The sequence below is a fragment of the Pygoscelis adeliae genome, unplaced genomic scaffold (genome assembly GCF_000699105.1).
Source record: "Pygoscelis adeliae isolate BGI_AS28 unplaced genomic scaffold, ASM69910v1 Scaffold108, whole genome shotgun sequence".
Lineage (NCBI taxonomy): Eukaryota > Metazoa > Chordata > Aves > Sphenisciformes > Spheniscidae > Pygoscelis > Pygoscelis adeliae.
Genome location: NW_008825498.1, coordinates 80,776 through 103,747, shown reverse-complemented (window position 1 = coordinate 103,747; position 22,972 = coordinate 80,776). Strand labels below are relative to the sequence as shown.

General features: G+C 42.2%; 1 protein-coding gene across 1 annotated transcript in view; it reads left to right on the top strand.

Annotated features, from left to right (window-relative positions):
* KDM3B (lysine (K)-specific demethylase 3B) overlaps positions 1-22,972 on the top strand; it is a 48,741-nt gene that overhangs the window by 16,047 nt on the left and 9,722 nt on the right. Inside the window, exons 11-16 of the mRNA XM_009331368.1 lie at positions 1,657-1,764; positions 6,221-6,348; positions 7,004-7,283; positions 8,280-8,536; positions 11,628-11,894; positions 19,921-20,092. Of these exons, the coding sequence (XP_009329643.1) occupies positions 1,657-1,764; positions 6,221-6,348; positions 7,004-7,283; positions 8,280-8,536; positions 11,628-11,894; positions 19,921-20,092 (1,212 nt within the window). The remainder of the gene's footprint in view (positions 1-1,656; positions 1,765-6,220; positions 6,349-7,003; positions 7,284-8,279; positions 8,537-11,627; positions 11,895-19,920; positions 20,093-22,972) is intronic.

The window sequence follows — 22,972 nt, the reverse complement described above, 5'->3', positions numbered from 1 at the left end:
TTTTGTTTGTAGAAGAGAAAAAAAAAAAAAAGGGGGGGGGGGGGGGGGGACGGACACCAACAACAAAGCAAGTGATGCAAAGGAAATCACTCACCACCTCCCACAGGTAGACCATTGCCCAGCAGTTTCCCAAGCAAAAGATGGCCAGCCCCCTTAAACTCCCTCCTCTGTTTTTTATTGCTGAGTGTGACATTGTGTGGCATGGAACATCCCTTTGCTTAGTTTGGGTCATCCGCCTGGTGGTGGTCCATCCCAACCTCTTGTGCATCCCCAGTCTATTCACTGTGGAGTGGGTAGAGTAAGAAACAGAGAAGACATGGACACTGTGCAAACACTGTTCAGCACTAGCTAAAACATTAGTGGTACCAGCATTGTTTTGGTCAAATTCTAAAACACAGCACCACATGAGCTGCTATGAATAAAATTAACTCCATCCCAGCCAGACCCAGTATAATAATGAAGCCTATGAAAATTACTGCCAGAATACAGCAGAAGAGAGCATAACAATCTTTAAGATGTGGTTAACCAGGGTACAGTGGAAATAGTTGAAAGTAAGTAGAATAGGGTTTCTTGTATCTGGCACTGTACATGTTTGGAAAAAGCATTTGGGACTGAATATATCACTGACAGAATGTGGTATAAAGATGTCTGTGATTAAGGGCAATGGTCTCAACCCCTTTTCTTCTCACATCAAGGAAACAAATATGATAACCTTACCCGTACCAGGTTAAAATGAAGAGATTTCATGGGCAAATGAGAAGTTTTTACTCACTGGTGTACAGAGGAGGGTCAGCATTGAAAAGATTGATATTTTATAATGTCAAATGATGTGTGTGTGTGTTGTTTATCAATGTCTTCCTGAAAACAGTGTTGTAATTACAGATTATTAATCAAGTCTGAAATTTTGGAATGGACCAAAATGTAGAACCAAGGCATTATTTAAATACAATTACTTGCCTCAATAGGCTTCTGAACTTTGTGCTGTAGAAACAACCTATGCAGATACCAGGTCTAAAGGACCCTGAAATGAATTTGTACATGATCTTTCCCATATTCTACCCCACTCACCCTTCCCTCCCACCTTCCTTTTTAAAGGAAGAGAATGGTGTGCAGCTTATGCAGCTACATATTTGTAGGCCCAACTTTGTTTAAAATCTGAAGAATTAGAAATTTGTCAGACTACTTTTGAGACTTAATTTGCTGCTTGTTAGCTTTGTAAGTAGATACATTGACAGGAGAGCTTAGTTTCCTCTTCCTGGAACTGATCTGTAGATACTTTTTGTTGAAAAAGGTTGGGATATGATGACAAGATAAGATAGAATATATATAGCTCTATATACTTAGGAAAGCGTAATGAGAACAAGAGTATGGTATTCAAAAACTGAGGCTAGAAGCAAAGATTTTTAGGTGATTGAAAATAAGAAGCTACTAGAGATGAAAGGAAAATGACTGTGGTAGTTTTATAATCTGAAGAGGCAAAAAAGTTACTGTAGATCCTGTTCTAATGGTCTATATTTATAGTTTATTTCTGAGACCACCAGGTTAATCTCCTGCACTGTAAAGAATCTAAAGAAACAATATTGATGCAGAAGCATTCTGTATTGTAAAGTTTTAGTGACTTTTGTACAAAACTTTACTTTTTTGTCTTTATTCCAGAGACAGAGGAGATTGGTGATGAGGAAGTCTTCTCATGGCTGAAGTGTGCAAAGGGTCAGTCTCATGAACCAGAGAATCTTATGCCGACACAGATCATTCCTGGTACAGGTAATGCTTGAAACCTGAAAGGAAAAATTCCATATTTTTTCTCAACTCTGAGCAAGCAAGTGGAAAAAATACCAAGATGGTTCTCGCTGTTACCTTTTCTAGCATGGATTTAGAGGAAATGTCCGCTTGCTACAGCAGAAGGGTTGAAGGGAAGGTAACCCAAGTAAGATCAAGCTATGGGTTTGAAGTGAACACCTGTCTGATACTAGCTGTGACTTGTTGTGCTCGGCTGTTTTTAGTTGTCAGTAAATTTGGTTAACTTGCAAGAGAGATCTTTTCTGTTGGGGGGGAGGGAAAGTAAATGGTCAGTGCTGACCATTTACTTGACTGGTTACATAACTGGTCCTAAAAATCATAGAATCATAGAATGGTTTGGGTTGGAAGGAACCTTTGAAGTTCATCTAGTCCAACCCCCTTGGCATGGGCAGGGACATCTTTCACTACATCAGGTTGCTCAAAGCTCCATCCTACCTGACCTTGAACACTCCCAGGGTTGGGGCATCCACAGCTTCTCTGGCCAACTTGTTCCAGTGTCTCACCGTGCTCATTGTAAGAAATTTCTTCCTTACATCCGATCTAAACCCACCCTCTTTCAGCTTAAATCCATTGCCCCTTGTCCTGTCACTACAGGCCCTGGTAAAAAGTCTCTGTCTTTCTTTTGATCCCCTTTATATATTGAAGGGCTACAATAAGGTCTCCCCGGAGCCTGCTCTTTTCCAGGCTGAACGACCCCAACTCTCTCAGCCTTTCTTCATCGGAGAGGTGTTCCAGCCCTCTCATCATTTTTGTGGCCGCCCTCTGGACCCGCTCGAACAGGCCGATGCCTGTTCTGTACTGGGCACCCCAGAGCTGGACGCAGGACTCCAAGTAGGGTAGAGTAGAGGGGGGGAATCAGTTCTCTTGACCTGCTGGCCACGCTTCTTTTTATGCAGCCAAGGATACGATACGGCTTTCTGGGCTGCAAGTGCACATTACTGGCTCATGTCCAATTTTTCATCTACCTGTATCCCCAAGTCCTTTTCTGCAGGGCTGCTCTTGATCCATTCACCCCCCACTCTGTATTGATATTAGGGATTGTCCCAACCCAGGTATGGGACCTGGCCTTGTTGAACTACCTGAGGTTCATGTGGGCCCATTCCTTAAGCCTGTCAAGGTCCTGCTAGATGGCATCCCTTCCCTCAAGCATATCAACTGTTAGACACAACTCAGCTTGGTGCCATCCACAAGCTTGCTGAGTGTGCACTCAATCCCACTGTCTATGTTGTTGATGAAGATATTAAATAGTATTGGTCTCATTAAGGACCCTTGAGGGACACCGCATATTACTGATTTCAGCTTGGACATAGAGCCGTTGACTGTAACTCTTTGGACATGGCCATCCACCCAGTTCCTTATCCATTGAATAGTCTGTCTGTTAAACCCATCTCTCCAATTTAGTGGCAAGAATGTTGTGGGGGACAGTATTGAAGGCTTTACAGCAGTCTAGGTAGATGATATCTGTTGCTCTTCTCATGTCCAATGGCACAGTCACTCCATTGAAGAAAGCCACTAGATTAGTCAGGCACGATTTGTGCTTGGTGAAGCTGTGTTGACTGTTTCTAATCACCTCCCTGTTTTTCATGTGTTTCGACATGTCTTCCAGGAGAATCTGCTCAATGATCTTACTGGGCACTGTGGTGAGGCTGACGGGTCAGTAGTTCCCAGGGTCCTCCTTTTTACCCTTTTTAAAAATGGGCATGATGTTTCCCTTTTTCCAGTCACTGGGGACTTCACCTGAGTGCCAGGACTTTTCAAATACAATAGAGAGTGACTTGGCAACTACATCAGCCAATTCCCTCAGGACCCTGGGATGCATCTCATCAGGTCCTATGGGACCTTGTGTGTGTTCACGTTCCTCTGGTGGTCTCGAACCTGGCACTGGTGCAGCCCCACCTTGAGTACTGTGTGCAGTTTTGATGCCTCAATACAAGAAGGACATCAGACTATTAGAGTGTGTCCAGAGGAGGGCGACCAAGATAGTGAAGGGTCTCAAGGACAAGACTTACGAGGAGTGACTGAGGTCACTTGTTTGTTCAGTTTGGAGAAGAGAAGGCTAAGGCGTGAACTCATCGCAGTCTACACCTTCCTCAAGAGGGGCAGCAGAAGGGGAGGTGCTGACCTCCTCTTTCTGGTGACCAGCCATAGGACACAAGGAAGTGGAATGAAGCTGCACCAGGGGAAGTTCAGATTGGACATTAGGAAAAGGTTCTTCACTGAGAAAGTGGTTGGTCACTGGAACAGGCTCCCCAGGGAAGGCATCACGGCACCAAGCCTGTCAGAGTTCAAGGAGCATCTGGAAGACACTTTTAGTCATATGGTTTATTTTTAGTTAGTCCTGCGAGGAGCAGGGAGTTGGACTCAATGGTCCTTATGGGTCCCTTCCAACTCAAGTTATTCTATGATTTATAATTCTATGAATAGGTGTTCCTTTGTACCTGGGAATGAGTCCCTTCCAACTTGAGATACTCTGTGATTCTGTGATTCTCCTATGATGAGAGGAACTTTGTTCCCCCAGTCCCTGCCTTGAGGTTCAGGGGCTTGAGAGGGTGGGAAGAGAGAATACCATTGAAAACTGAGGGGAAAAAAATAAAAATTTAGTACCTCAGCTTTCTCCATGTCAGCTGTCACCAGCTCTACTGTCTTACTTGGTTGGGGTGGGATGGGGTTGTACATTTTCTTAAATCTTCCTTTTCTGGCCGACATGCCTGTCAAAGCCCTTATTATTCTTTGCATGCCTTGCCAAATTCAGCTCCAGCTGTGCCTTAGCTTTCCTGATCCCATCCCTACACACCCAGGCAGTGTCCCTGTATTCTTCCCAGGATACATGTCCCTGGTTCCACTGCCTGTGCATTTCCTTCTTATGTTTTAGTTTGACCAGGAGGTCCTTACAAGCCTTCCTTGCTTGATTTTTTTACACATGGGAATTGAGAGCTCTTGCACTCTAAGAAAAATGTTCTTAAAGAGCTGCTAGCTCTGTTCAGCTCCTTTGTCCCCAAGGGCAGTTTCCCAGGGGGTCCCATACGCTAATTCCTTAAGCTACTGAAAGTTCACTCTCCTAAAATTCAGCATCCTGACTCTACTCTTGATCTGGTCCATGTCCCTCAAGATTGTGAATTCCACCAGGGCATGATCACTGCAGCCCAAGATGCCACCAATCTTGACATCTCTAATTAGCTCTCTGTGGTGGTGAGCAACAGGTCCAGTAATGCTTCTTCTCTGGTTGAGCTGTCTGTCTCCTGGATTAAGAAATTATCCTCAACGGACTCAAAAAGTCTCCTTGACTGCTTACAGCTTGCTGTGCTGCTTTTCCAGCAGGTGTCAAGGTGATTTAATTTCCCTGTCAGGATCAGAGCCTGTGAGCATGATGCTTCCTGTAGTTGAAGTAAGAACACTTTGTCAACAGGCTCCCCTTGGTCGCGCAGCGTGTAGTAAACACCAACAGTGAGGTTTCCTTTGTTGGCTTGGCCCCTAATTTTTACCCTTAAGCTCTCAACTTGTTCATCGCTGTTTTTCAAAGACAGCTCTGTGCAGTTAATCCATTCTTTTACATAGAGAGCAAACCCCCTGCAGTGCTCCAGTTGTGTGATTCATCCCATCACGTTTCAGCGATAGCTATTAGATCATAGCTTTCTAGTTGCACAATGACTTCCAGCTCCTCCTGCTTGTTACCCATGCTGCACTAGAGGCACTTCAACTGGGCTATCAGCCTTGTCACCTCTTGAGAGGAACATGCCTAAATTCCTTTGAGGCATTTTGCAGGTGTTTCCCTTTTTGTTCCTGATATATCAGCAGCCCCTGGCTCTCTTCTGTTGCTCAAATCTCTATCCCTTTCCCCCACTAAATCTAGTTTAAAGCTCTCCATATAAGTCTGGCCAACTTGTTGACAAAGACTGTCTTGCCCTGTTTGGGCAGGTGAATCCCATCAGCTCCCAAGAGACGTGGCTTCTCAAAGGTAGATTCATGATCATAGAAGCCAAAACCTTGAGTATGGCACTGGCCACACAGCCAGGCATTCACCTGTTCAATTTGTCACCTCCTTCCTCCTACTGGGAGGATAGAGGAGAACACCACCTGTGCTCCAGATCCTTTTAACATTGCTCCAAGGGATGTATAGTCTCTTTTGATGGTTCTAAGTTGCCTCATTGCAGTATTATTGGACCCTACATGGAAAAGTAGGAGCAGATGATAATCTGTAGGATTTGCCAGGGTTGACAGCATCTCAGTGACATCGTGAAGCTAGTGCTAGCACAATTCTCCACACTATTCAGAGACAAGTGTTTTGTTATAGCATGCGATCTTAAAGATACTTAGCAGTAATATAAAAAATCCCCCCACCCCTCTGAATATATATTATAGTTAAGGCCTTGGTTTTAGATTTCTTTACATGTGATATTAAAGATTTCAACTTTATTTCCAGCGCTTTACAATATTGGAGACATGGTTCATGCAGCACGAGGCAAATGGGGTATTAAAGCCAATTGTCCATGTATTAACCGGCAGAACAAATCGGTGTTGAGACCGGCTGTCACTAATGGAATATCACAGGTATGTAATCTGAGGCTGAAATTACCTTGTTTGACATTACATTTTTAAGATCTATTAAAACATTAGATCCTCTAGACTAATCTATTGCAAAACGTAAACTTTATTTTCTCTATATGTATTCTGAGCGTTTTAGCTTAGCAAAAAATCTGCTGGGATGTTTTTCGGGGATGTGTGCTGCAATTGTTATTCACCAGGTGGATATTTGGGCTCATACTCTTATGTAGAAGTTGGGTAGGAAACCATTCATATTGGTGCTGTATCTTAAAACAAACCACTATGAGTAGCTTGCAACACGTGCATCTATTTTGTTACGATTCCTGAACGTAATGCTGAATTGTAGAGCAGTTCTGTTACTGTTCACGTAAAAAAGTCCTCCTGTAAAAAAAGAAATTGAAAAGCCTGGGCTTGTGTTAAAAGATGACTAAAAGATGATATGGTAAGAATTCACACCACAGTGCAAGGTCTAATGTACACAGAGGAGAAGCTCCTGTACTCTGCTGCTACAAAAGCATAGAGGAACTCTACTGTGCGCTTAAAGCAAATGAACAAACAAAAACAACAAACAAAACCCAATGCTTTGGATAACTAAAATGTCTCCCAAGTTGAACTCTTCTCTTTATTCAACATTTAGCAGTTATTTATATTTTTGTTTTAGCTTCCGACTGTAAATCCTAGTGCATCAGTCTCTGCAAATGAGAGCACCTTTTCCACTGGAGCAGGGACAGCAGGAGCGGGGCAATTAGAACTGGAGACTGTTCCAAAACCTGAAGCAACTGATAATAGGATAGAAGAATCTGCGAAAACAGAGACATTGCCAACCAATAACACTGGTGAAATAAAGACTAACAGACCACTTTGTCCAGAAACAGCTCCATCATCAGCCTTACACTGGCTTGCAGATTTAGCAACGCAAAAAGCAAAAGAAGAAACAAAAGGTGAGCAGAAAACATGCCATCTGAGGTTGAATCAAAAGATAAATGATAACATACTGCTTGGTTGCTATTCTTTGTGAGAGTGCCTAGCCCTAAGTAGAAAAGAACATGGTCATTTTTATTCCTTTGCCTCTTAGAACCAGTTTTCTTTTACAGGCTTAGGAATACACAAAGCTGGGAAGATGATGATACAGCTGAAGATAAAATTACTGTCTTGTCACTCCCAGTTTATTTCAGTGCCAGTTCTTGTATTTATTTTCTAAGTAATATCCAGCTGGTCTCCTGATGTAAAATGATAGTAATTAATTTCAGATGCAGCTTTGTCACTTTATAACTACTGAAGTAAATAAAGCTGTTTTGTGTGCTGTGTGAAGGGTGCATTTCCGAAGAATTGAGAGAGTAGAGTCTACTTTGAAGGGTCAGAAGAAACCTTAGAACTTCCTTAATACTCAATAGTTTGAGTGTGATTCTCAATATGAAATAACTGTTTACAGAATACACCTCCCAGTTGTCAGAGGTAGCATGACTAACAAAGGATTTATTCCTGTCCATATGTCTAGCAGGAACTGCATTATATGTCAATGTTAAATGTTCATGACTCTTTCACTAGTGTTGCAGGGCTTAGCCTCTGTAATATTTTGACTACAGTTAAGATTTGAAGTATTTCATATTGAAACATTAATTCAGAAAGTCAAGGAAATGTTTTTTAATTGAGTCTATTACAAAGTTGTGGTTTCTTGTGTATCAAACACTTTCAGATCAGATCTACTGTGCTATTCAAAACCTTAACTAACAGCATACTAAGGGTAAAATCTATCTGAAGTACATGATGTCTTTGATTCTGTTTGAAGTGCCTCATTCACTGTTGCAGTGATAATTTACCACAAGATTCTGTCAATATCCTATTTAATGCAAGAGCAAATATTTTCAGAGAACTTTGTGATTGTTTGAACTTTGCCTTTTTCCTTTTTTTCCCCAATGTTGGTATTTGTCTTGCAGAATCAGGATCACTGAGGTCAGTGCTTAATAAAGAATCCCATTCACCCTTTGGATTGGATTCCTTCAACTCCAGTACAAAGGTTTCCCCACTAACCCCAAAGCTGTTTAATAGCCTCTTGTTGGGCCCAGTGACATCTAGCAACAAAGCTGAAGGCTCCAGCCTCAGAGATCTGCTACACACAGGGCCAGGAAAGCTTCCTCAGGTCCCATTAGACACAGGAATCCCCTTTCCTCCGGTCTTTTCTGCAGCTTCTACGGTAAATAATTTTGTATTCCTTCAATGATATCTGTTCTAGGGAAGAATTTCATGATGATCTAACAGTTTTCATCTAAGTGTTTTTATAGTATCTTATTCTTAAATGTTGAAACAAATGCAGTATCTCACCAAAACTCACCACCTCGCAAAGTTGTAGAGAATTTTGATGCTAATTGTTAGTTTGTGGTTTGGTTTACTACTGCTGTGGAGAAGCTATTCCTTGCAAGAGACTAAGAAAGTGAGTTAAATGTAGCCTTTAAATTGTTTAATTGATAATCAGCATCCCTATAAAAGCTCACTTTAAATTCCACATCTTTAAAAATATTACAAGCATACCACAGAAAAAGACAAAAACCTATGAGCAAACTGGTTCCTTAAAAAAACTTAACGTATATTTGAAAGGCATTTAACATAGAATATGAATTTAAGAATTTAAGGTGTAGTTGCTATTTCTGGATGCTTATTCTGGAATAAGGATACTTTGTTTCTCTTTAATCTGTTTTGGCGGAAGTAACCTTAAAAAAACCCTGAACAAATCAATGATATTTGAAATGGTTACAAGTACTTAGTTTAAGAGAAGGATAGATTCTGTGGAATTTATCAAGCTTAGCTCTTCCTGGAGAATACTTTCTCCAAAAGCTCAAATAGGTAGAATGAGGATGATGATGAAATGGCTTGTCTTGTAGCAGAATATTTTTTTTCCTCCATGTCAGGCTGGAAGGATGGAGCCTTAATAATAGTTCATGTTGTTTGTTTTTGATAAAGGGAACTGTACAGCTGTATGGGAAAATATGTCACTGCTACAGGAAAGTGGATCCAATAATACTTCCCCCCACCCCCTCTCATCACTGCATACAGGCAAAGAAATTATGATCACTTGTTTTAAAGCAAGTTATTTCTTCAAGGCTTGAGAGAGCCTGTCTCAACTTGTAGACCTGTCCCTGCAGCTCTGTGCATTTTCTCACCACATTGAATCAGATCTATTGTGTGATGTCTCTTTTCACTTTCTTGACTTCTGGTCTTCACAGAGTAATTTAGATTTGAAAGAACTTGTGGGGAACTCTGGTCCAACCCCCCCACTTGAATGCCTGGGTGCTTAATATAGAATGTATATGAACAAAACATACCTGAGAAACAACAGTTGTTTTGGTCAAATTGAGAGGAATAATAGATTGCTGCTCATGAAGAGAATCATCTTGGTGTTTCTGGAGCATTGACATTCTGTTGTGAAGAGTGGTTAGCATTGACTGTAATAGTTAAACTGCATATTATCTATTTCATGGCCTCTAGAGAGTTAGTGTAAAGGTACATTTTTAAGACCATCATAAGCAGATGATTATATGATCTAGTCTTACTTGCATAAGACAGGCTGTAGGAAACGAATATAATCCCAAGCAGCAGTACAGGCTGGTGTCTGACTAGCAGGGGTGTAAGCCTTCTGAAAGGAGCCCAGGGTCCTGGAGGACAGCAAGCTGAACATGAGTCAGCATTGTGCCCTTGCAGCTGCAAAGGTAAACTGTCCTGGGTTGCATCAGGAAGCATACAGCTGGAGCACATCAAGGAATGTGATTATTCCACTCAGCACTTCTTAGGCCACACCTAGAACACTGTTTCCAGTTTTGGTCTCCCCAGTTGAAGAATGATACTGAAAAATTGGAGGGGGTCCAGTGGAGGGCCACAAAGAATGATTAAAACATTGGAGAGCTTGACACATAAAGGAATGTTGAAGAAACTGGTTCTCTTCGTCCTAAAGAGAATGCTTTGGGGATCTGATTGATCTTACATCTAAAAGGTAGTTGTAGAGAATATGGAGGTACTCTTTTCACAAGGGTGCATGGTAACAGGGCAATAGGCAATGGACACAAGCTGCTTCAGGGGAAATTCTATCTGGATATAAGAAGAAATTCTTACTTTACGTTCAAGCAGTGGAATAGGCTGCCCAGAAGAAGTGATGTAATCTCCTTCCCTGAGAAGTTAAGGTTTGCTTGACCTAGCCCAGGGTAACTTAACCTGATTTCAACAGAAAGTTATACCAAATGATCTCTAGGTCAAATGATCTCTAGGTCTTCCTTCTGACCTAGTCTCTTCTATAATTCCATGAATGTTTTTTACTGAATGAATATCTTCAGTTATGAATAGTGTTATGTTTTAGATTGATAGCTGCATGTGATAAATTTTCTGTCTGTTGAACTTTAGTTTTAAAGAAGATGGCAAAATTGTTCCAGTAATAGTTTTTCTGTTACTGGTCTCTCAGCTTCCAGTCCCTGTTGTGTGGTGGGTTTGGTTTGTTTTTTTTTTTGATGGGGGAGGGAGGGTCGTTGGGTTTTTTTTGGCTAGAATGAGAAGCTTTTTGCTACCAGAAATCTATCACACCCCTTCCCCCTCCCATAGATGTCTTGTGAATAATGATCCAGTTAGTGTTTATCTTCTGTTGAATATATGAAATATATTTAGTGTCATAAGTATCTTGCTATAGGCAGGCTTTTTTTTAAAGTTAAGAACACAATTTAATATAGTTTTGTTAATCTCTTCTGAATTTTAAACATCCCTTGAGGAGTTTTAAACATCCCTCCAGGAGCATGGACGCCACAACCAGAGAGGCTGTCTACTAACGGTTCTATTAACATCATAAATACAGAAAGCACTTTATTCTCTCTGTCTGTCAGAGTTTACTGAATGTTCCCGTATTCGTCAGCTTACCTGTGCCAGGGTTGAATTAACTTTCTTAGTAATGGCATGAGGAAAATGGGGAAATAGAGTTGAGATATTAGTGAAGTTAAGAAAAATATGAACCATTTTTACCGTTAAAGTAGCAGAGTTTGGATCACTTAAGTTTTCTATTCCATGATTGTTTGTTGTAATATTTTTCTAGATAGTTTGTAGCAGGTTATTTTAAGTTTTACTATTATAAAACAGGGGCATAGCTGTTTCTGTTCTTACTGGATACATGCCTGTCTCTGAGCTGATTTGTTTAGTGTTGCATGTTTTTCTGATAGCAAGATGTCCGTGACTAAAATCTAAATGAGAGCAGATGTGCATTAATACGTATGCTGTTGCAAGACTAAACTTACCTCTGGATTTGCGTCTTCTAGGGGGCCAAAGGTAAAGCCAGCCTGCCTAACTTCTTAGACCATATCATTGCTTCTGTGGTGGAAAATAAGAAGACGTCTGATGCTGCAAAACGAGCTAGTAATTTAGCTGACACACAAAGAGAGGTGAAGGAAATGGTAATGGGCTTAAATGTGCTGGATCCACACACTTCCCACTCTTGGCTATGTGACGGTAGACTCCTTTGCCTTCATGATCCTAGCAATAAAAACAACTGGAAGATCTTCAGGGAGTGCTGGAAACAAGGCCAGGTGGGTGATGACAAATAGCCAACCCTTACTGCTTATAAGTATCCTGAAATTTTAACCTGTACCTTGGTTATTGATAAGTCCATTCAAACTTTGGCCAATTGCTCCTGAGTGAATATGATGAATGAAGATTTCAACTGTAGCACTATAAATAGGGGCACAGCATCCCTGTCCACTCCATGCTGTACTGACTTAAGCCCATGTGCCCTTGCACATTGAGCTTTTCTCAGCTTACCAGTATGAGGGTGTTTGCTGTGACAGCCTTTTTAGTTGTGGTGTGGTTTGTGTTGAACCTGCTCTATTACAGCCCAGTAGTGAATCCACTATGATTTCCTGCATGCATCCTAGCATCTACCCCATACTTGATGCTGTATAGCCTCAGAAAAAGGTCCATTCCTTCCAGCTGCAGCATGTACAAGAATAAAAGTGCTGCATGCAGTAATTTCTGCTGAAATTTTTGGGTGATGCAGTGTCTCATCCTGAGCCTACAGCCTGTGTGAATCCAAGTATTGTTTTGAACTCAGGATCTTATGTATTGAGCACTCTCCTGGATTGTCTGAGGGGTCATCAACCGGTTAGGCCTTCAGTCAAGAGACTGGACCTTAGACCTGCTGCCAGCATAGCCACTTTTTCAGATTTCAATCCATAGTGCTACAGCTTAGACTTCTCCAGAGAGTCATAAAGATTGGCCTGGTCAGACAAGCTGAATCTTAAAAAATGGGTGAGTAGCTGCTGCTGCAGAGGAAGTGCACCCATAGCTCTAACAGAATATGATGTCCATCAGTGTTCAAACTGTGTTCTTGGCACTTGGTTCTGCAGCTACCTCTGACACCATTACCTTCACCGACTACTCAGAATTGAGACCATTGGTGCTAGACAGTTATGTCCCTCTATCTTTACTGGAGAAGTCCTTGTTGTCAGCTCTTCTGTTGTTATTGTGCTCTTGGCACTCACATTCCATACTTGCTTGTGGTTGCTCACAAGACATGCAGACTGCTGAGCTGTGGCAGAGGAACAGATCAGGCTGTATGTTCTTCTCTTGGCATTCAGGGTCCGTTCCTGCCAGAAGCAGCATACTTTTCAGTTAAATTCAGTGTGTCCCATGGGACTGCACATTCTCTGGGTCCCCTGGGTATAAGCATAACTAGCACATAGCCATGAGAACTGCAGAGAGGATTGTGGCACCACCAACCAGAGAGTTACCAGTTCCTGTTTCTGACTCCCCTAGCCAGCTCCTAACAGGTGGAAGAGGCTACTGTGCAGCACACCCTCGTTTGTATGACTAGAAACTTAGCTTGCTACTGGTATTGCCAGCTTTCCCCCTAATTGCAGTTATCTTCTTGTTCTGATTTTTTTTGAGCGCGCAGGGGTGTCTCTTTTTTTTTTTTTTTTAACCTGTTGCATCTTTCTGATTTATGAAGGATTTCAGATCATTCTTTTGCAGTGCTGTGGTGTCAGTCATCTGCCTAACTTGGCAAAGAGCTCCTTAGTTTCCGGTCAGTATACTCTGATAATTTTCTCAACCCTCTCTGTCAGCAAATAATACTGTCTGTCTGAGGAGGATCCTAAATATTTTGGGAGCTACTTACAAAAGATGTGCTTGTCAGTTTCTCTGCAAATGAGACTGGTTAATCACCAGGTGCAAGATGCTGCACTTTGCTGTGGAGTTCTTGACTGTTAATGAATCCTGAGAGACTCCTTACGGAATCTAGAGATGTGATTACCGATCTCTGTCAGATGTGTAGCTTGCAGTGTGCATCACCTTCCAAGTTGGTGCACACTCTGAGGTTCTGGCCACAACTGTCATGCTCATGTACTATTTGTGACCCTCTGTTTTAGGCTTCACCCCAAGATGTGCTATTGACGCTTTTCAATGACTTTATCATTCAGAGGACCCCTTGTATAGCAACAGACTAGGAGAGTCCCTTGCTTATTCAAGGATTCTCCAGTGGTTTTTCCTGCTGAAATGTGGAAAGCAATCTAACTGAACCTCTCTCATTCCTGTGCAAGAGAGAGCAGGTGACACAGGCAGGCGTCACTGTCTTGACAAGGCTATTCTAAACAGAATTTCTTCAAGCAGAGATTCTCTCAACAAATTCTGCTTTGTCACAGTTCTCTCTTGACTGACATCCTCCTGTACATCCCAGCTGCACCTTTAAAAGTGAAGTCAAAGAACATTAATTCCACCACCATCCCCCAAATCATCTTCCCCTTCCCGTTTTGTGGGCTGGAAAAGGTTAGTTGGAAAAAAAACCTCTTAGCTACCCGCCCCAGAACAATAAATGCACACTGGACACTAGATCTGAGCCATATGAAGATCTTAGCCATGGTAGCATCCCAAATTGTTAAAAGAGAAAATTCTTTTCCCTTTAACAAATGGATAATGAATGGCACTCTTACAGTGTCATGCAGAAAGAGCAACATTTTTCAACTCCTTTGTCTTAGAATTGTCAGAAAGAAGTTAAACTCTGTCTTATCCCAGAATTCAATGATCATAGGATCATTTCTTTCTGGAGCTATTCTTCAAGACCGTTTTGCTTTCCTGAACATCGTTGTTGCTCATCTGGGGATACTGTCAGGATTCTCATCATATAGCAACCTGTTCTTTTCTGAGTTTTCATACTAGGCTTTCTCTTTTTTGAGATACTGAAGATTTGGGGTGGTGGAGGAGGTTTTTATTTGTTTTCTCCCTGTAGTCTGAGAGCAGATGTGGCAGGAAATGTCTACCAACCAAGTCTGCTATCCTTTTATCTGGCAGCTCTAGCTGTGTTCTTCGCTAGAGAGAGCATTTTCTTTCTTCCATGAGAAATTCTCCGCTTAAATAGCTGGAAGGGTTCTACTAGGTTAAGTAGATTTTTTCTTTTTTTTTTTTTTTTTTAATTGTTATGTTCAAGTGGTCAGGTGAATACAGCAGGGATCAAAATTTGTCATTATTTTCCTGGACTGAATAAGCCTAATTTATCCATCAGCTCAAAGTCTACCTGGCAGCAGTTTCCGCCCATCCTGTGAAAGGTACTGTCATTTTACTCCTCATCCATGATCCCTAGGTTTTTGTAGAATATGATTAAAACTTTTCCCTTGCCTTAATGTTACAATTCCTGCTTTTTTTTTATATCTAAACTTGGGATCAGTGTATCTGCTCTGTCATCTTAAGGAGGCTTGCTGCTTGTCAGGGCCTCAAATTTGGGACATAGGGGAAAGACTGCTGTCGTGGTTTAACCCCAGGACAACTGCCAAAGCTTGTCTGTCCCTTGGACATTTACCCTCTGCTGCTCTTCCGTATTGGCATGAGCAATACTACCGGGGAGACCTGGACAGTATCAAGAGTGACTATACGGCTCTGGGAGTAGTGGTCAAGGCCATGGAGCCCAGGTGGTTTTCTTAATCGTGCCGGTGAGGGGTAGAGGGGTGGACCGATTCTGCATGTTAATTGCTGTTTGTGCAGCTGGTTTCAGCAACAGGGTTTTGGGGTTTATGATCATGGGAACCTCTTTGAGGATTGAGGACTGCTTGGAAGAGATGGGATCCATCTAAGTGCGGCAAAAGCATCTTTGGCAACAGGCTGGCCAACCTGATTGGGAGAGCTATAAGCCAGGAACGACAAGGGAGGGAGAGTATGACCAGTGATCAAGAAAGGAATTAGTTGATTGGGTTGGCAAGCGAGCAATGTGGGGTGATGTGAACAGGAGAAATCTCATACTCAAGAAAACAGGGATGAAAGATGTCCACCTCACGCATATGCACATAAGTAAGGAACTGTGTACATCACAGCATTGTGAGGAAAGCTCTTACGCTGTTTCTGGGAAATCAGCATGACTAGGTGCCTTTCTGAAGTGCCTGTACACTAATGCATACAGCACAAGGAACAAACAGGAGGAATTATTGTGCAGTTGCACGGCCACAATCTCATTAGTATGATGAGGAAGTGGTGGGATAGCTCATGCAACTGTGGTATGGCAAGGGATAGGTACAGGCTGTTCGGGAAGGACAGACCAGGAAGGTGAGGAGGGAGCATTGCTGTTTATGTGAGGGAGCAGCTGGAATGCATGAAACTGCGTAGGAATGGATGATGAGCCATTTGAGAGCTTATGGGCCAGGATTAGCAAGCAGACTAACGTGGGCAACATTGTGGCGAGCATATGCTGCAGACCACCTGATCAAGAAGAAGTGATAAGGCCTCCTTCAGACAACTGAAGGAAGCCCTATGTTCACATTTCCTGGGCCTCATGGGGTCACCCTGATATCCGCTGGAGGAACAACACAACAGGTCACAAGCACTTACGAAGTTTTCTGGAGTGCGTTGATGACAATGTCCTGACACAGCTGATCAAGGAGCCAACTAGGCAAGGGTGCTCTGCTAGACCTCATGCTTACACACAAGGAAGAACCGGTTGTTGATATGAAGGTAAGGGGCAGCTTTGGCTGCAGTGACTATCAGATGGTGGGGTTCTGTTCAAGATCCTGAGAGGAGGGAGCAAAGCAAAAAAGCAAGATCACAAGCCTGGGTTTCAGGAGAGCAGACTTCAACCTTTTCAGATATCTGCTTGGAAGAGTCCCGTGGGTCCTGAAGAGAACAGGGGCTCAGGAATGCTGGTTGAGTCATGCTTAACCTGCCTCGTAGCCTCTGCGATGAGACAACTGGCTTGGTGGATGAGGGGAGAGCACTGGATGTTTTTTATCTTAACTTTAATAAGTCTTTTGACCTGTCATAATGTCATCAGACAAACTGATGAAGTACAGACTAGATAAGTGGACAGTGTGGTGGATTTAAAACTGACTGAAATGCTGTGTGCAGAGGGTTGTGATCACTAGCACAAAGTCCCACTGGAGGCCAGTCACTAGTGGTGTACCCTAGGGGGTCAGTATTGGGTTGAGAACTGTTTAAAATCCTCATTAATGACCTAGATGGAACAGAGTTCGTACGCGCTCAGCAAGTTTACAGACAATACAAAACTAGGAGGAATGGCTGATACACCAGATGGTTGTGCTGCTATTCAGAGGGACCTGGACAGGCTGGAGAATTGGTCCGAGAGGAATCTTGTGACGTTCAGCAAGGGGAAATGTAAAGTCCTGCACCTCAGGAGGAATAACACCCTGCAGCAGTACATGCTGGTGGGGCGGCCGGCTAGAAAGTAGCTTTGCCTGGAAGGAGCTTGGGGTCCCGGTGGACAAGGAGGTGACTGTGAGCCAAGAACGTGTCCTCACGACAAAGAAGGGCAGCGGTATCCTGGGCTGCATTAGGAAGAACGTTGTCAGTAGGGAGGTGATCCTTCCCCTCTACTCGGCACTGGTAGAGGCCACACCTGGAGTGCTGTGTCCAGTTCTGGGCTCCCCAGTACAAGAAAGACATGGACTTACTGGAGCAGGTCCAGCAAAGGGCCACAAAGATGATTAAGGGACTGGAGCATCTTTCATATGAAGAGAGGCTGAGAGAGCTGGGACTGTTCAGCCTAGAGAAGAGAAGGCTCGGGGGAGTGTGGGGAGGAAAACTTATCAATATGTATGAATACCTGGTGAGATGGAATGAGGAAGAGGGAGCCAGACTCTTCTCAGTAGTGCCCACTGACGGGACAAGAGGCAATGGGCACAAATTAAAAACCAGGAAGTTCAACCTGAACACAAGAAAACACTTTTTTTTAGTGTGAGGGTGGTCCCTTCCAACCTGAATGTTTCCATGGTTCTAGGGGGGGGGTTGCCTTTTTTTTTCTGAAGTTGACAGGAGTAAAGTAACAACCCCTTTTTGTTTTCTTAAACCTCGCTCTTCTGGAGTTGAGGTTTCATTGCTGCCTTCTAGAACTTAAAGGCTATGTTGTGTTATATTTGAAAACCAAAGCCATTTCTGTTATCCCCAAAGTGGTTTTTTTTTCTCCATTTCTGAATGAATAGTTGTCCTCACTTAGGGACTAAAATGGATACTAGTCCTGTTAGAGGCCATTAGGCAATCCAGGTGAAGCAGTGGTTAGTTACTGGAGGTTTTTTAAGCAATGTAATTTTGGAGTTGCTTGTCTGTATCTCTAGGTATCTTTGCCTAATGCACTGATACTGCTAGAACATCTAGGGGCATCTGTGCTCCTCAGGGTTGTACTGAGCTCTTCATGTGAATAAACCCAAGATCCACCTTCGAATCATTGTTAATGTGATTCGGATAATTGTTAATTCCAGGGCACAGCTTGGAATTGATTCAAACTTGCATAGACATGTGAACTATCATTTAACATAGGTAGCTGTTACTAAACCTAGAGTTCTTCAGGTGGGATAGTCCATGTGTGCAAGTTCACTTCATACCCTCTTTTCCTTTTCTCTCAAGTCTTGTAACTCTAGAGATTGCAGGGTGAGAGTAACTGACAAGGTCTTGGCCAGTGTTGGGAGGGTTGTCTGGTATACCTTTTCCTAGTATTGTTAGTTTAGCAAATGCCTTGAGCATTTATGGGGAGAGGCCACTCAGATCTTCATGTGGAATGTATATACATGATTAGCCTAAACATCTTAAAATCCCTTTTGCAAGTGAACAGCCACTTTTCCGCTACCTGGTTTTGTACTAGGGAATTAATGATGATCCATGATTATACATAAAGAATGAGTGAAATAGTTAAAAAATTCATATCAGAATATGAAAATTTCATAAGCGAAGGCTTTACTACAAATGCTGTTTCTAGTGGTAGTTGCATTTGTGCTTAAAAAAAGGAGAGGTGGTGGGACTCAACACCCACTGTACTTCCACAGGTGGATTGACCTTGACTGGCTGCCAGACCCCTACCCAGCTGCTCTCTTACTCCCCCTTCTCAACAGGACAGGGGGAGAAAATAAGGTGAAAAAGTTTGTGGGTCACAATAAAGACAGGGAGATCACTTACGATTGCTGTCACAGGCAAAACAGATTCAACTTCTGAAAAAGTAATTTAATTTATTACCAATTAAAAAGAGAGTAGGATGGTGGGCAACAAAGACAAAGCTAAAAACACCTTACCCCCACCCACCCCTCCTTATTCCTAAAGGCTCAACTTCACTCCTTCATCCCTGACTCTTATACTTCCTCACCCCCTGGAGCAGTACAGGGGGGATGGAGAATAAAGGGGGTTGCAGTCAGTTCCTAAAACTTTGTCTCTGCTGCTCCTTCCTCCTCATACAGGGAAAACCCCTGTGAGGGAGAAAAAAAGCTGGAGCTTTTCCCCTGCTCTGCTGTGGAGTCCCTCCCACAGGATACCATCCTTCATGAACTGCTCCCGCATAGGCCCTCTGCATGGGCTGCAGTCCTTCAGGAATAGACTGCTCTAGCGTGGGTCCCCAACGGGCCACAGTTTCTGCCAGAGAACTTGCTCCTGCATGGGCTTCTCTCCAAGGGCTGCAGCTCCTACCAGGAGCCTGCTCCAGCGTGGATTCTCCATGGGCTGCAGCTTCCTTCAAGGCATCTCCCTCTGCTGCAGTGTGGGGTCCTCCATGGGCTGCAGTGTGGATATCTGCTCCACCGTGGTCCTCCACAGGCTGCAGGGGGGCAACCTGCTTTCACCATGGTCTCTTCCATGGGCTGCAAGGGAATCTCTGGAGCACGTCCTCCCCCTCCTTCTTCACTGACCTTGTTGCCTGCAGAGTTGTTTCTCTCACTTCCTTCCCCCTGCCCCCCAGCAGCTGCGGAGCATTTTTTACCCTTTCTTATTATCACAGAGGTGCCACCAGTGTCAATTATGGGCTCAGCTTTGGCCAGCGATGGGTCTGTTGGAGCCAGGTGGAACAATCTGTGTCCAGCCCAGGGCAGCTCCCAGCCTCATCTCGCAGAGCCCACACCTGCTGCCAACACCTCGCCATGTAGACCTAATACACTTGCCTTCTAAGGCAACTGCACGTGGCCTGGAACTGAAATTTGCTTTGACTCTGGTTATTTGTTTGATGCACAAAAACCAGACATGGATGAAAATAGATTTGTGGTGTCTTTTGTATTATGGTAGCCAGGAGTCTCAGTTCTTAAGAAAGTTTGGCTGCATGTGTAAGAAATTTGGTTATGGTGGAGTAAGCATTCATCTTTGTATTCTCAGCCCGTGCTGGTATCTGGTGTCCATAAGAAGTTGAAGTCAGAGCTTTGGAAACCAGAAGCTTTCAGCCTGGAATTTGGAGATCAAGATGTAGATTTGGTGAACTGCAGGAACTGTGCCATAATTTCAGACGTGAAAGTGCGTGACTTCTGGGATGGCTTTGAGATAATATCTAGTAAGTAATATCTATGGCTGACTAGTTTAACTGAGCAGTCTGTCTTGCTACCTTCAACTCCTCCTTTTCCACCTATTTTCTCAAAAAATAAAAAATAATAATTAAAAAAAATCTGAATAGCTATCAGTCTCATCCAAAGAAGCCATTGCTCCTTAGATGTAACGCACCCTAGAAAATACTTTGTTGGTGAAGATTAGGGCAGGGCTGCCCAAGAAAACTTCGTCTGTACCACAGCATGTTGGTGTGTGTTACTTTCATGTGTCAAAAGATGATCCATTTCATGGGAAACTACTTTTTTGAACTTTCCTCAGTGAAATTAATCATCAATTACTGTTATTAAGACAGTAAGTGATTTGACTACCCTTGCTCTCCTTCCAACTTCAACATTTATTGTAAAATTAAAGGGAACCTGCAGAGCTAAAACAGACTGAGGCTTTTGATGCTGAAACTCAGACTTGGTGGAATACATCAACTAAGTAAACTTGAAATTGCAAATTATTTTTATAGTAGATCATCTGCGAGTACAAATACATGTTTATATGTATTATGAACAGCGATGCTGTATGCGTACCTCATGTGATAACACATTACTTAATGCTTGAGTTTTTCTTTGAGAAAACTTTATGTCAAGGGTGGATGTGGAAGCTAACCAGTTACAATTCCTGGGGATATAACTGGTCAGATTAAAGAGCCTCTGAAAAGCAGTGTGTTCTGTTTTAGATTGTATATACCTAGATCAGAGTGGTCTTATATTTACAGATGGTAGACTTGTAATGGTTCATTGCAATGTTGCTGATATTAGTGTTGTGTATAAAACATTTTCTGTATTTGTTGCTATGTGCACATAGCAGAAATGGTGTACTATTGGATGACTTAATGGAATGCTTGTTCAACAGTGAACAAAATGATAGATTTGTAGACCAAGAATATTCCCTTCCTTAGTAATTTTCCAATCAAAGAGCTCCAAACTTTTGACTTGTTCCAAGTATGGTTCCAAGTAGACAGTCTTGTATTTTGTACTGTTAAATTTCATACTATTTCTGTTGTTACTCAGAAATAAATGGCCTAGAAGGATATAACGGTGTGGTCTTTCTGTGTATTAACGGTAATTGGGAAACTTCTCAAACTCTTCATTTTTGTGCTAGGGTCATTCATGAAAACAGTAAATTTGTATGAGTGAAGTTATCTTTGAGAAATGTTATTTGTAGTTTGTTTCCAGACAGATATGCTCCTTTCAGCAAAATCAGCCGCTGCCTTTCTTTTAGACAATGCCTTTACCACAATTTGTATGAGAAATGTTAGTGATCTAGGTCGGAAAACCTGATCGCTTACGCTAGTTTCTTTTAAATACATTTTATTTAGTGTTTTTCAGCCATGCGCAATCCCCAATTTAGAAGAGTATTATTTGCTACTAGTCTAGAGATTTCACACACTAACTCATGTGAAAACTGTTTGCAAATCATATGATGACTCTGACTTCTCTGCATTACATGAATTTTAGATTTTTCAAATATGTGGCTGGTTGTTCCCCCGGCCCCCTCGCATTAAGTTACTGAAGAGATGTAGAACAGCCACTGAATTTGGAGGTGGTATTAAGATAATCCCTTAATTATTCTATATGATATTTTATTTTCATTAATTTTAATCTTGTGCTGTTTACTTTCAATATCTTTGAGTTCTAAGTGGACTTTTGGCAGGTCTAACTTTTTGTTTTGATCCTTCTTAGACCTCCTTTTCTTTGCTGATCAGATGTTTTCTGGGTTTTGTCCAGTTTTGTTTAATTTGTCAGATCCAAATGTTTTCCTCCAGGTAGCTCTTCACTCTGTCCTTTCTGAATAGCCTTCCTACAAGTTTCTTCTCCTTGTTTGGAACAAAGATCCTTGATGAGTTCAAAATCTTGAATACAGGAAGTTCTGAAACATCTTTAAATTCAAGTCCTTGAGCTTTTCAGTTCACTTGCCTCTAAAATCCATAGCTCATCAAAATTTGTTTTCTTTAAATCAGTCACTTTGGTTTACGTATCTGCAGTTCTTAATTCCTTTTAATTTCAATAAAATAATTTTTTGTATTGCAAACTAAGGCTGTCTTCTGTAGCCTGTTGATACATAACACAGATGTGATTCACAGGTCTCCAAGTCCTAGTTTCTTAGATATGCTTTCTCTTTTGGTGCTGTCGGCAGCTCTGCTAGGTCTGGGTAAGATGGGTTGCTTTTTGTTTGGCTGACAATCCTTGGAAAGGTAGGAAGTGGTGAAGGATGTTACTTTCTGGGGAAAAGGGGATGTAAAGGTGTCAGACTGCAGTACATCCTGTCTTCCAGCTGATGGCTTCGTGTGGAGTTGTGAAGACTCTGGTAGAACAGTGAACTTTGTTTCTCTCTAAATGTTATGCTGAGTCTTCTAAGCTGCTGCACATACCACTTCCAGATATACTCTCTTAGCCATTTTAACATCTGAGGCAAAACAGCAGTTGATGTGGTCAGTGCTGTAATATCGTACATCTACTGTTGCGTATGTAATGTCATCTTTCTGTGCTACCAGCTTTCTCTGTTACCAGTCAGGACTCGCGTACAACTCTTGAAGTGAAGAACAAATGTTTGAATTCGGCACCCTGCTAATTTGAGTGCCTCTAGCAAAGAAGAATTTAAAAAACTAAAGACTCTCTTCCTCAGTAACCACCTGCCATTTAGCTTTTTTGCGTGTGGTGTACCATGGTTTCTTGCTTTATACTGAGGTTATGGTTGATTTCAGAGCATGAACCAATAACTTTAATTTTATAGAAGCACCACTCCTCTTGAAATGAAAGATAAAACTCCTTTAGACTTTGGTAAAAGTAGTAAGACAGAATGCTTTGGAAAGGCTTGTTTTTGAAGTTGCATAAAA